Genomic DNA, 14,400 nt, shown 5'->3' with positions numbered 1-14,400 from the left:
CTCACTGATTAGCAATAGAAGAATAGTAATGGTGACAGTGCTGCTTTCTGTCAACTCTTGGTAATGATTTTCTCTATTGAAATGTTCAATGTCATTCTCCCCTCCCCCACCCTTCCCTCTCTCCTTCCGTGTGTGTGTGTGTGTGTGTGTGTGTGTGTGTGTGTGTGTGTGTGTGCGTCAGGTCCGGAGTACCAGGAGGTGGAGGTGCACCTGCTGAGGGAGAAGACCGGGTTTGGGTTCCGCATCCTGGGGGGGGACGAGGCCGTGCAGGCTGTGAGTCCGGACGCACGCGACAAGGCTCGTATGGGACGGGCGTGACACACCCACACCTAACCTCATCTCACACACATCCTCCACTAACACAGCGTAGGCAGCTACACCTCCACCCGATAGGCAATATCCATTAATACTAGAACAGCCGTGCCTTTTTTACCTACTAAAAGAGCCGCCCCTCTTTACAATGCTAAAGCTGCTACTTACACACAACGGCCACTAGTTGGCCGCTTGTAAATTGGCCTGCCTCCTACACAGAAAAACGGCAAAATAGCTTTATATTAGTATAAAGTGAAATTGAAAATGTAAGGATACTGGGTGGTAGAACGCACATATCTAGGAAAAGTCATGAAAGGAGGGTTCTGAAATTTGATCAAGTGCAAAGATATAATATTTTTCTTTACTCATGGCTGTTCTAGTGTTAACACTTGTTACCTAACCACATCGACTTCATCCACCTCAGACATCCACAGTCATTCCGGTTAATTAACTCAATTACCCCACCTTACATCTTACCCGTCATACACAACACATCTAATCTCACCTCCACATTATGCACAACACACCAGACCCGTACCTAACATATTATCCATGGATACAATAAAACCTCATTTTACAGAGATTTTACAATCCCTTATGCCACACATATCACACACATATCACACACAATCCCTCACACAAATCTACCTCATCATCCTGCTACCCCCCATCCATCCATCCATCTATCCATCCATCCACCCATCCCTCCATCCCTCCATCCACCCATCCCTCCATCCACCCATCCCTCCATCCCTCCATCCACCCATCCCTCCATCCACCCATCCCTCCATCCCTCCATCCACCCATCCCTCCAACCACCCACCCACCTATCCCTCTATCCCTCCATCCACCCATCCCTCCATCCCTCCATCCACCCATCCCTCCATCCACCCATCCCTCCATCCCTCCATCCACCCATCCACCCATCCCTCCATCCACCCATCCCTCCATCCCTCCATCCACCCATCCCTCCATCCACCCATCCCTCCATCCCTCCATCCCTCCATCCTCCCATCCCTCCATCCCTCCATCCCTCCATCCACCCTTCCCTCCATCCACCCATCCCTCCATCCACCCATCCATCCCTCCATCCACCCATCCCTCCATCCCTCCACCCACCTATCCCTCCATCCCTCCATCCCTCCATCCCTCCACCCCTCCATCCACCCACCCCATTCCCCTCTGACCTCCCTCACCCATACTGATATACAGTAGTACCCCACCTACGAGACACAGACACCAGATGATATACAGGTTACCTGTTCCTTAGATAGAACATAAATATGATGATGACATAAAAAGAGGATAGGGGAACTAAGGAAGCAATTGACCATGAGAGGAAGGGGGTTGTGGACTCATTTACCACTGGTACAGGGTTGTGGCACGAGATGAAGCCGAGTAGGAAAACCCTGTACAGTGGTAAATGAGTCCACAACCCCCGCCCCCCAATGGTCAATTGCTTTTCTACAACAGCCACCACATAATATAGTAAGTAAGTAAGTAAAGCTTTATTTATATAGCGCTTTTCGTACATTATATATATTACATAATATAACAAATAAATACACAGTTGCAACATTAAATTCATTTATTTACAATCATTAATCGTTTCAGAATACATATATCCTTCCTCCACAGAATATAGTCCCATAAACAAGATCAACCATTGCATTGTAGGTCAGCACAGGTGTTCTTAATCAGATTGATTGGGAGGCGCATTGATACTGGAAATGCGGTCTGAACTGTGGGTTGTTCGGGGGTATTTACCACTGTTGCTAGCCAATCAGAATCCAGTATCCAAACATGCTGTTGTAGAAAGTCAAATAACCCCAGGGAGGGGTAGTAACTGTATGAACCGTCTGTGTTGCTGCCCCATAGGCTTCCCTCTTGTGTCTATGCTAAGCTAATGTAGTTTTTATGTAATGGGTTGAACAGATTGTGATCGGCGCCATCATAGAGAACACCCCCGCTGAGCGAGACGGGAGACTGCGGCCCGGGGATGAGCTCATCTCCGTGGACAAGATGGTGGTTGCCGGGAAACCGCACCGATACGTGATCGACCTCATGCACGCGGCCGCACGTAACGGTCAGGTCAGCCTGACGGTCAGGAGGAGAGTCTTCATGCCCGGTGAGCAGCTGCTGGATTACGTTACACTGTTACCCCGACTGACTGGGAACCAGGTGTCTTTTTTTATCACTTGAGTTTTTATTGGGTATAGCATAGACATGGACAGAACATCATATCTACATCTTATGATTAAAACAAAGAGTAAAGAAATATAGCATAAGCCCTAAACAGAGGGGTAAAAAAGTGAAAAGGAAAAGAAAAAAAGTAAGAAAAAAGTGAGAAAGTAAGAAGAAGAAATAAGAAGTCCGGAGGTGTTTCAATCATGTTACTGGTCATATGTTTTGAATGAGTATTAAGTTAGGAGGTGTCACGTTTCATATAAATGTTAAATTTTTCACTGTATTTTTAATCAAATATATTGATTTTGAGTCTCAAAAGGTATGTCATCTTTTCCATAACAAAAATGTCTTGGACAATTTCCAGCCACTGTTCCCGTTTTGGGGGGTTAATATTAAACTAGTAAAACTTTAGTCAGGTAGACGTCTTCCCTCATTACAACATAACCACGTGTCATTTACACTTTACACTCCACCCTGTCACTGTGACACACCGTGTCAGCGTAACACTTTACCCTCGCGTGGTCCAGCAAACAGGACCCTGTGTAGTTGAATAGCATCAATAATAATAATAATAACTTTTATTTGTATAACGCTTTTCCTGCAAACGTTGCAGCTCAAAGTGCTCCAATCATTATATAATCATAATTTAATGATTTAGTCATTTAAAGGCAATATTAAAAATGTGTTTTTTTAGTCTTGACTTGAACATAGTGCTGAGGTTGCATCCATAATGTAAACTGGCAGTGAGACACAATCTGGGTGCATAAAAATTAGAATGCAGCCTCACCAAATCTCTTCTTTTGTACATGTGGTACACAGAGAAAACCTATTGGGCTGATATGCTAGCAAAAGGTCTTTCAGATATTCTGGTGCTGTGCCAGTGAGAGCTTTATAAACAAGCAGAAGGATCTTGAAATCTATTCTGAACTTAACAGGAAGCCAGTGTAGAGTTTCTAAAATAGTTATATGAGCTCTATCAATATCTGCTCTATCTCGCTCTTATCTATCAATATCAATATCCTTTCACTTGTTTGCCTATTTTAACCTGCTATGACTTTCACTCTTTTATTATGTTTTATTATGTTTCTTCTTTATTATGTTCTCTATATGTAAAGCACTTTGTGACCCCTGGTCTGAGATAGGTGCTATAGAAATACATTTTACTTACTTAATGCCTATCCCTCCCTGTTCCTCTCCCTGTAGGTGAGCCGTGTCCGGTCAACGGCCGTAGCCCCGGCTCCGTGTCCACCCAGCACAGCTCCCCCCGCAGCGACGCAGCCTCCGCCTCCGGCCCCGTCGCCCCCGGCAACACCCCCGCCACCACCCCCGGGGCCCCCCCGGAGGCCGCCGCCCCCCCCGCCGCCCTGCAGACCAGCGACGTGGTGATCCACCGCAAGGAGAACGAGGGCTTCGGCTTCGTCATCATCAGCTCCCTGAACCGGCCGGAGAACGCCTCCGTCATCAGTGAGTGACCACCGGGGGGTTGACTCTAGAACACTCTAGATTAGAACACTCCAGAACACTCTAGAACACTCCAGAACACTCTAGAACACTCCAGAACACTCTAGAACACAAAGGCTGCCTCTTAAGAAGGTGGAGAGGTCATGGAACTGTAGAGTGAGGTTCCCACGGGTCCTTGAAATCCTTGAAAGTTTGTGAAGTTTGTGAATCCTTGATTCTAACCCAATGTTTTACTTAGCTCGTCAACTAGTAAATTAGTCTCTGTGTTGCTTAACTTTACACATATTTCACAATATATTGTTTCGCTGTGCTGTGGTAGAGAAGGCAAGAGACCATCTAGTGTTCACACATTCAAGCCTCTCTTTTTAATTGTTCTCCGTGAGCGGATAGTTCCTATTATATCAATTCTCATGTAGCTCTCTCTCAAACTATGCCGTGTTGGGTCCTTGAATTTGAAAGGTGCTTGGATTTGACGTTTCAGAAGGTGTGGGAACCCTGTATACTCTCACTGCAAGTCGCTTTGGATGAAAGCGTCCGCTAAATGACGTTTATGATAGAGTAGGAACATTCCACTTCTAATGGACTGTCCGACTGTCCATCCCTGTGTGACTGACGACCTTTCACCCCTGCCCCTGCCCCAGCTGTGCCCCATAAGATCGGCCGCATCATCGAGGGCAGCCCGGCCGACCGCTGTGGGAAGCTGAAGGTGGGCGACCGGATCCTGGCTGTGAACGGCCAGTCCATCATCAGCATGCCCCACGCCGACATCGTCAAACTCATCAAAGACGCCGGACTCATCGTCACGCTGCACATCATCCCGGAGGAGGGTGAGTGGGAGAGAGAGAGAGAGAGAGAGAGAGAGAGAGAGAGACAGAGAGAGGAAAAAAACAAAACAAAACAAAAAACGGTTGAGATTTTCAATTGGATTCACCTTTTTCCCCACCGCCTGCTATTCAGGGTCCGCAGTCTTGCTGCGAACCGTTGCTACGAAACGTCTCTCTTCCTAACTGAAACGTGTGTGTGTGTGTGTGTGTGGTGTGTGTTACCATGACAACAACTTCCTCTCTCCATCGATCCAGATCCTCACTCCGGGCCCAGCTCAGAGAAACAGAGTCCAATGACCCAGAAACAACACAGCCCCCAGACCCAGCCCAGCCCCGTAGCCCAGCCCAGCCAAGCAGCAGCCCAGCCCAGCCAGACAGCCACTCCGCCTGGCCAGGCACCAGCACAGCCCAGCCAAACACCAGCGCCACCCGGGGGGGCAGCGACCCAGCCCGCCCCGCCAGCTAACCAGGCCAGCCCCGCCGGCCCCCAGCAGAGCCCGGTCACACAGCCACCTGGACCCCCGCCCCAACTCTACCTCCACGACGGCAGGTGAGCTAGCTAGGGTCCCAACTAAACACATTAACAACCATGTTTGGTAAGGACAATGACACTACAAAGTAAATGGTAAATGGTCAATGGACTGCACTTATATAGCGCCTTTATCCGAAGCGCTTTACAACGGCCTCTCATTCACCCATTCACACACCAATGGCGGCAAGCTACCATGCAAGGCGCCGGCCCGCTCACTGGGAGCAATTTGGGGTTCTGTGTCTCAATTTGGGGTTCTGTGGATCGAACCGCCGATCTGCCAACCTCGCGATCATTAGACGGCGGCTCTACCTCCTGAGACACAGCCGCCCCCAAAGTACTCTTCAACAATGTGTGTGTTTCTGTATCGTGTGCGAGTGTGGATGTTAATGTGAATGTCTGTGTGTGGGAGGGGTATAGGCCTATATTCTAAGATTGTGGTAGTTTGTGTGTGTGTCTATACACAACTGTGTGTGTGGGAGTGCATTCTCATTTGCGTGCTCCAAACTTTAGGAGCCTACCTGTGAGTAATGGCTCAGTCCGTCTCCCCCTCACGTCTCTGTCTCCTGGTTGTGTAACACCACTTAACTCTGACGCCATCAGAGAATAACTGATCTGTAGATGTCCTCTCTATAATGCAGGGAGCCTCAGGGAGGTGTTCACTGTCACAACCAGAGAGAGAGTGTGAGCTGTGTGTGTGCGTGTGTGCGTGTATTCGCGTGTGTGTATTTTGGTGCAAGAGTTCCTCTCCCAGCTCCCCTGGACGAGTGAGAGCGTTTATGAAAGTTTTAGTGGAGTTGATGATATTTCCTTTACCTCCTCTGGTAATCCCACCTGACAGCACACACCCAATATAACCCCTGTACCCCACCCCACCCCACACCCCTCACATCACAACATTAGCCACAACCCTGAACAGGTCCCACACAGGTCTTACCTCATATTGTTCACTGTGATGACAGACGAGAAATCAAGAGGGTAAAAGCAAAGAGATCCGTAAGCAGAACTGCTTACCTGGAATATAAAGGGTGAATGTTTTATGAGTCTGTGTTTAACGCCTCTTCTGGATATAATACTCTTCATCTCTAAATGATACCCTGGCCCCTTAGGAGGAAACCTTTCTTATTAAAAACCCCATTTCTGTGTTCTGTGTTGGGCTACAGGTCAGAGGTCAAAGCCAGGCAGGACGTTAAACCAGACATCAGGCAGCCTCCCTTCACCGACTACCGGCAACCTCCCGTTGACTACCGGCACCCCCCCGTGGCCGACTACAGGCAGCCGCCCCCGCTGGACTACCGCCACCCCCCCCCTCTCATCGACTACAGGCAGCACGTTGCCGCCGCTGGCCAGTTCCCTCTGGGCCAGTTCCCCCCGGACTTCAGACCACAGCTACAACACGGCCTGGTAGGTACAGCTACAACACGGCCTGGTAGGTCGCTGGTCCATCTAGATGTTGGTGTCTTCTACGGCTTATGAATGAATGAATGAATGATCTTTATTGTCATTGTAACAGGTACAACGAAATTCAAATGCAGGCTCTAGGTGCTAACAAACAAACACAGTCCTAAGATAATAAAAAACAAGAATGAGACATAAATAGACATAAATAGGGGGGGATATAAATATGGGGGGGATAAGTGATCGGTAGGAATCTGAGAATGTATCTATTATGTAACTTCTATACTTATATACACTATATGGCCTATTCACAGGGGGGAGTTAGATAGATAGATAGATAGATAGATAGATAGATAGATAGATAGATAGATAGATAGATAGATAGATAGATAGATAGATAGATAGACTTTATTTGTCATTGTTACAGTACAGGTACCAAACAACGAAATTTAGGAGGGGAGGCTCCCCTCCTAGCATGTAACTGTGTACTTTTATAAACATATAAACATATGAAACATTATGTATTATGTATTGTTAAGAGCTATGTTTGGTATGTGATGAGTATACTCAGTATGATGTTTGTGCTGGTCAATATGTTGAATATGCTGTTGAGTTATGGGTCGAATACCAGAGGGAGGTTGGTGGAGGTAGACCTCGAAGAACAGCCTTGTTGTAACGCATGGAACGGAATGGGTTAACTGTATCAAACACACTCTGGTACCGTTCCTCATTCTGTTCCGTGGTCCTCCTGTTTCCCTGTTGAATACTGTATCCTGTATGTCAGGTATACCATGTGACCATGGGTGCTGAGAAGTGTGTTCATATGTGACGCAGTCTGATTATTTGGTCCGCATGTCAGCAACCAATCAAACTGTTCGGAATCACAACACAAACTCGCTAGTTAAACCAAAATAATAACGTAATGGATTGGGTGAGTAATCCCCACTGCTACCTAGTTAACTAGAACACTACTTTACATTGTTTGCAGGCTCACAAAACAAGCTGGGTTAGTTGACCAGCGACGTGTCGTTGATTTTCAACAACGCGGAAATGCATTCACATTTTTCGAAAGAAAAGTCTGATCGTTACATCGGATCCCGACATGAGGACCAAAGCATTAGAATGTGTCACATGTTGATGGTGTGTTGTTGTTGTTGTTGTGGGTCTGCAGGACTTTGACTACTTCACGGTGGAGCTGGAGAAGAGTGTGAAGGGGTTCGGCTTCAGTATCCGGGGCGGGAGGGAGTACAAGATGGACCTGTTCGTGCTGCGCCTGGCGGAGGACGGGCCGGCCATCCGGAACGGCAGGATGAGGGTGAGACGACACGCTGGAACACTCCGGAACACTCCGGAACCACCGGGAGATCAGGAAGATCCCACAGAGCCTAATGAAACTCCCAGTCAGGGAGACTTAACACTAGAACAGCCGTGCCTATTTTACCTACTAGTAGAGTCGCCTTGCTAAATCTGCTATTTACACACAAAGACCACTAGTTGACCGTCTTGTTTTTCTTAGCCTGCCTCCTACACAGAGAAACTGCTAAATAGCTTTATATTAGCTTATCCTGGTGTGAAAATGTAAGGATACTGGGTGGTAGAACGCACATATCCAGGAAAAATCATGAAAGGAGGGTCCTGAAATTTGATCGAGTGCAAAGATAGAACATTTTCCTTTACTCATGGCTGTTTTAGTGTTAATGGTCGATGCAATGTGCTCCTTTTTGTCGACCTGTCCCTGACCATATAATCTCTGGTCTAATCCTTCTTCGTTTAATGTTTGGTCCTGAAACACTTAACCTTGTGGTGACGTTCCTACTGTCTGCTCTCTCTCCCTTTTTGACCCTCTACCGTCTCATCTCTCTTACTGTCCTTTTCCTTTCACCCTCTTTCCATCTCTCTCTACCTCTCCTCCTCCCTGCCCTGTTCCTTCTCAGGTGGGGGACCAGATCATAGAGATCAACGGGGACAGCACCCGGGACATGACCCACGCGCGCGCCATCGAGCTCATTAAGGCCGGGGGGAGGCGGGTGAGGCTACTGCTGAAGAGAGGCTCAGGACAGGTGCCAGAGTATGGTGGGTCTCCTTGAAATACACCTCTACCTCTCCTGCCCTCCCTCTCCCTCCTCCCTCCCTTTTCTCTCCCTCTCTCACACACTCAGTCCACAGTGACTCTGAGGTGTGCTCAGATCACATTAAGGCTTCACAGCAGGGAATACTTTACCTTCCTAACCATCAGTGCTTATGACTAAAGCTTCTACCCGAATTAGACATTAACGGACACTAAAGCTTGAATTCATTCTGCTTCCATTTGATAACCCAACCTTGAAATAAACGTCATCCTGCTCTCTGTGTGGATAGGTAGCTCTGTTGTACATAATGCTTCAGTTTGATGTGTTCTTCTTAAATCCTGTCTTCTGTCTTCTGCGATTACCAAAAGCTTTCTCTCTTGTGAACTAATCCTAGTAAACAGGTCTGTTTTAACCCCTCTGCTTTAACTCTAATGATTGGTATAGGCTCTTACTCCCCTTCCCTCAGGAATGATACCTTCCAACCTCTCCATGTGCATGAAAGCTGACACGCTAAGCTCCCCCTATTTCTTCCTAATGGGCCACGCTAAGGACACGGTTCGTGCCTCTCTGTCCATTCTGATTCTTATTCATCTCTGTGTGTGTGTGTGTGTGTGTGTGTCTGTCTGTCTGTGTGTGTCTGTGTCTGTGTCTGTGTCTGTGTGTGTGTGTGTGTGTGTGTATGTATGTATGTGCGTGTGCGTGGGACATACTGCATGCATGGGTGTGTTTGCGTATACATGCATGCGTGCCGTGAATTTGGTCTCAGCAGAAAAAGCAATTGGGTTTAAAGAGGCCGGTCTGTAGTGTGCAGTGAAGTGGACCCTCAGTAAAGGCAATCGACAGCCCGGGTCGTCCCCTCACACACTCACACATGCATTCACCCTCTTCAGCTACACACCATCTCCTCTGAGAGGGATGCAGATTATTATCATGACACATAATGACAGTAAAGTGTGTTTGAGTCCTGTGTGAACAGGAATCATGGTGAGTCAAATGATAAGTAATTGCAATCAATGGTGTTCCTCTGGAATAGCCACTTGTCTCTTGGTCAGTCTGTCGCCTCGGGGGTTTGATGCATACAGAGGTTTATGTGATATAGGATATAGGATAGGATGTATAGTAACCTAGGGAACGAAGTGTTTTTGCAGAGGGTTGGAGTAATTGCAGTATGCAGAGTAGATTGTCCTACAAAGACACTTAGATTTAGATTTAGTCATCTAAAAATTATAACCAAGGACTTTCATAAAACCTTGATACAAATCTGAGCTAAAAATGCCGGTTGAGAGACGACACTGACGTTGCTTGTTCGCCGCTTCTCCGCCCGAAATCTAGATATACTTGCAGTATACAGAGTAGATTGTCCTACAAAGACACTTAGATTTAGATTTAGTAATCTAAAAATTAAGACCCCTATACTATATATTTTTTTAAATTATTATTATTATTATTGCTACTCGAATTTTTTCAGTTTGTAAAGCGTCGTTGAGTGTCTAGAAAAGCGAGTCTAATGTATTATTATTATTATTATTATTATTATTATACGCACCAGCCTTTTAATCAATACACTACGTTCCAAATTAGTATGCAAATGATATTTTTCTCAGATTTTCCTAAATAGTCGATGCAAATGACAATCAGTATAATTTTCAAGTCATCAACCGTTAGAGTATAATTCAAATTGTATTGAACAAACCTCCCAATGATGACAGTATTTAAAAAAATAAAAAATAAACTCAAAATGCACTGTTCCAAATTATTATGCACAACAGAGTTTCAAAACATTTTATAGGTTGTAAAGAACTAAAAATGGTAATTTGATGAATTTAGGGTTAGGAGGTCATATTAGGAGGTCATATTTACTGAAATCAAAAGCTATTTCAAACAAAAACATCTTAACAGGTCAAGTTACATGTTAACATAGGACCCCTTCTTTGATATCACCTTCACAATTCTTGCATCCATTGAACTTGTGAGTTTTTGGACAGTTTCTGCTTGAATTTCTTTGCAGGATGCCAGAATAGCCTCCCAGAGCTGCTGTTTTGATGTGAACTGCCTCCCACCCTCATATATATTTTGCTTGAGGATGCTCCAAAGGTTCTCAATAGGGTTGAGGTCAGGGGAAGATGGGGGCCACACCATGAGTTTCTCTCCTTTTATGCCTATAGCAGCCAATGACACAGAGGTATTCTTATCTTATAAAATATCATTTGCATAATAATTTGGAACGCAGTGTATTTGTCCCTTTTCTTTGTTGAGGTTGGTTTTGTGTTCAGTGTAAGACCCTGGATGACATTCTGGGTCTGTATGAATATAGTATGTTACTGGCATCCTTACATACATGAGGGAGTGTACAGTAACATGAGGGAGTGTACAGTAACATGAGGGAGTGTACAGTAACATGAGGGAGTGTACAGTAACATGAGGGAGTGTACAGTAACATGAGGGAGTGTACAGTAACATGAGGGAGTGTACAGTAACAGTATGCACACACACCTTTTGCATGCTTGTTTGCATTGCCATATTTTAGCAAGTGTGATATACAGTGTGTGTATGTATGTGTGTGCATGCGTGTGTGTGTGTGTGTGTGTGTGTGCGTGTGTGCGCGCATGCATGCGTGTGTGTGTTTGTGTGTGTGCGTGTGTGTGTGTGTGTGTGCATGTGTGTGTGTGCGCGTGTGTGTATTCAACACACTGTGTTAGTGTAACTTTGTCTCTGACCACGTTTCTCTTCTCAGTAGACGGCCCCCCCCCCTGGGATCCCCTTCCTCCAGCCCACTCTGCCCTGCAGGAAGTGACCCTCGACCCCCAGCCCCCCCCATCGCTCTCATCCCATCCAGCCTCAACCTCAGACTCCCCCCGCCAGCTCCCTCTAGAGGCCAAGCTGCACATTGCAGGCCAGCAGGCTCCACAGCAGCAGACAGACCCCAGCTCCATGAGAGGGGGGATGGGTGGCAGGTCCACCCAGCAGAGGTGCACTGTCAGGGGCCAGGGGAAGCTGCCCCAGGGGCCTGGGGAGATGGAGGGGGGGCCTAGAGAGCCCCAGCTTCAGCCCAGGCCCTGCAAAACTGTCCCGGGGAGGTCCATGGAGAAGAAGAGGACCAGGGAGAGCGAGAGAGAGCTCACACAGACACAGTCTCCCAGCGCCGTCTGGCCCTGGGAGTCCTCGTACCTGAGTGTGAATCTGAACGGAGGCTCCTTAGGTGTCGGGGACCGTGGGGACGGACTTGGTGACCTCCAGGAGGGGCCTGAGCTGAGAGATCTGCACCCCAGAGACGAGGACAGGGCTCCGGGTCACAGCGTGCTCTGCTGCCCCCCCCCCCCGACCGTCCCAGAAGGCCCTGCGGGCAGGAGTGCAGCCGCCTCCCAAGGCCCCTGGAACGTTCCGGGGCCTGACAAGCTGCCTGGCACCCTGCGGTCCTGGACCTCCACCGTGAGCAGGTAGACCGGGAACACAAACTGGATCAGACCGGTTTTGGTCAGACTGGCTGGCTCTTCATAGACTCCCAATCCAACCACTTACACCGTGAGATGCTCTCTCTCTCTCTCTCTGTTGGTCTCTCTTTCTCTTTCTCTGTCCCATTACGCTGTTGTTTTGTTTCATCCCCTCCTTCAAGATGATTACACCCACCACCTTAAAAAACAGATGGACTTAAAGTGTCCGTGACTTGACGGAGATGATATTCTCTACCTGTAGGGTCTTGGGATTCAGAAAACCCTCTAACATGAGTTGTTATGACACTACTAAAGCTCTACATGGGTCTGGGCCGAGTTGAGCTGTATCTTAAACCAGTCGACCATATCAGAACCAGATTGGATCGTCGGTGGGAACCTCAGATTGGATTCCACTTCTCACCAGAGAGAGGCGGGTATGTTGAAGAGGTTCACAATCGATTACTTTCTGTGCAATGGACAGAATAAGACTAGCGAACCGCGGGAGATAAGAGTGACATTCATATCATCTTGAAAAACATGGACTCCTTTGGACACGGCATCAACAAGAGAGATGGCTCTGCTACAAGACATATGTTAGATTATACATACCTATCAATATATCATATACTGTAAATGTAAAAATGTGAAAAATATGTACATTTGGTCATCTCGAAAAACATCCCCGACGGTGTTTTTTTGAGGCGTTGTTGTAGTTAGAAACATTGTAAAGAAAAAAAAATATTGGGACAGTATTTTAAGATCCATATTTCCATGGCCTGGTCTATAACTACATATCAGAGACTCCGTGGAGTCAGGCAGACATGGACAACAGATAGAGGCAGCGCTCTTGTACACGGACACTAACCACCATTACCGTCCTCATACAGACTCAGACTCCTTCTAGAAGTAAAATGTAGAGTGGACACCCTCTGTGGAGGTAACCCTTGGTAACCGTTGGATATTAGTGAAACAAACTGTCAGCTGAATGAGTCAAATGGAACATTCAAGTTTTAAATTCCATTTGGGCCTCATAAGAACTCATAGCAATGGAATCCTGTGTGTCATGAAACATTGCAACATTCACCTATCAGTCACGCTACCATGTTCAGATGGGCTTTTGCTGTGCTTGTACTGTATGCACATGAAACAGAGAACTTTGTCCATTCTATATTTCCCATTTCTATGCCTTTTAACTGTGCTACATGAACCACACCACTGTGGGGGGGCATAGGGGGAGAGGAGAGGAGAGGAGAGGTGGACATGGGATTCAAGGCGGGGCAGAGTGCCTTACTGGAGCTAATGTAGAGCTGTTACCATGGCGATCACTAAGTCTTTTCTTAGTGTGAGGATAAGAATGCAACATTGATGTGAGAGATAATACACATATCAGACAGAACATCGTTGTTCTCACGTGGTGTCACCTGCTCGAAATCTGATTTAACACCAAGGTGTACATTACAATTGTTCCTTTTTTTCGCTAGCAGCATAGTATTTTGATCAACCCAACTGTACAGTGCTGAGGTACTATCATTAAAGTCCTCATTGGACTTTTTCCTCATTGTGATACAGGGGTGATATGTAGCCTGTTTGTAGAGAGACCAGGTTAGATTCTCTACCTCCCCAAGGTCAGTGTTGTTATTTTATTCTTTTATCATCAGAGCAGCAAGAGCAGCCAAGTATGTGTGGGTTCTTCTGAAGTGCTTCTTTGCAGGAATTTGGGAACAGTGTTGCCAGATTGGGTGTATTCCTGCCCTAATTGGGCTACTTTTGATCACACTGGGCTGGATAAAAAAGCATTTGGGCAGTTGGGCTGGATAAATAGCATTTGGGGTTGCATAGGTTTTGAGCTGGTGGTTTTTGGTGGATTCGGCGGTTTTTAGACTGCGGTTGGGCTGGAAATTGTCAACCCCATCTGGCAACCCTGTTTGGGAACTAAAGGACCAATATTGAAAACTCCTCCTCCAACTTATATTGAGATGTTTTTTTGTTTTTTTTATCAGACCCTAGTCTTACCATAACCATTACAGGATTGATGTCTTTGGAACTAAATATCTCTCAAACTGCATTTAATTTCTTTCAGCGTTTTGCCGTTGTCCCGAAGACCAAACCAATGACATATTACCAATAACAGTCTTGCTGTCATAAGTGAAACCCATTCAAGAGATAAGGTGTATTTCACTTGAATTACA

The 14,400-nt window shown here is 46.5% G+C and overlaps 1 protein-coding gene across 1 annotated transcript in view; it reads left to right on the top strand.

The window, feature by feature from the left end:
- Positions 1-12,221, top strand: part of magi2b (membrane associated guanylate kinase, WW and PDZ domain containing 2b) — a gene marked incomplete at both ends in the record, with an annotated part of 102,645 nt that extends 90,424 nt beyond the window's left edge. Inside the window, 9 exons of the mRNA XM_080545003.1 lie at positions 182-273; positions 2,248-2,440; positions 3,703-3,963; positions 4,602-4,787; positions 5,040-5,334; positions 6,477-6,699; positions 7,883-8,026; positions 8,646-8,784; positions 11,518-12,221. Coding sequence (XP_080401129.1) covers positions 182-273; positions 2,248-2,440; positions 3,703-3,963; positions 4,602-4,787; positions 5,040-5,334; positions 6,477-6,699; positions 7,883-8,026; positions 8,646-8,784; positions 11,518-12,221 — 2,237 coding nt within the window. The remainder of the gene's footprint in view (positions 1-181; positions 274-2,247; positions 2,441-3,702; positions 3,964-4,601; positions 4,788-5,039; positions 5,335-6,476; positions 6,700-7,882; positions 8,027-8,645; positions 8,785-11,517) is intronic.
- Positions 12,222-14,400: the final 2,179 nt, after the last annotated feature.

The sequence above is a fragment of the Nansenia antarctica genome (genome assembly GCF_963989245.1).
Source record: "Nansenia antarctica genome assembly, chromosome: 14".
NCBI classification, from domain to species: domain Eukaryota; kingdom Metazoa; phylum Chordata; class Actinopteri; order Argentiniformes; family Microstomatidae; genus Nansenia; species Nansenia antarctica.
The sequence above is the reverse complement of the archived record's forward strand: the minus strand, read 5'-3'. Positions and strand labels throughout refer to the sequence as shown.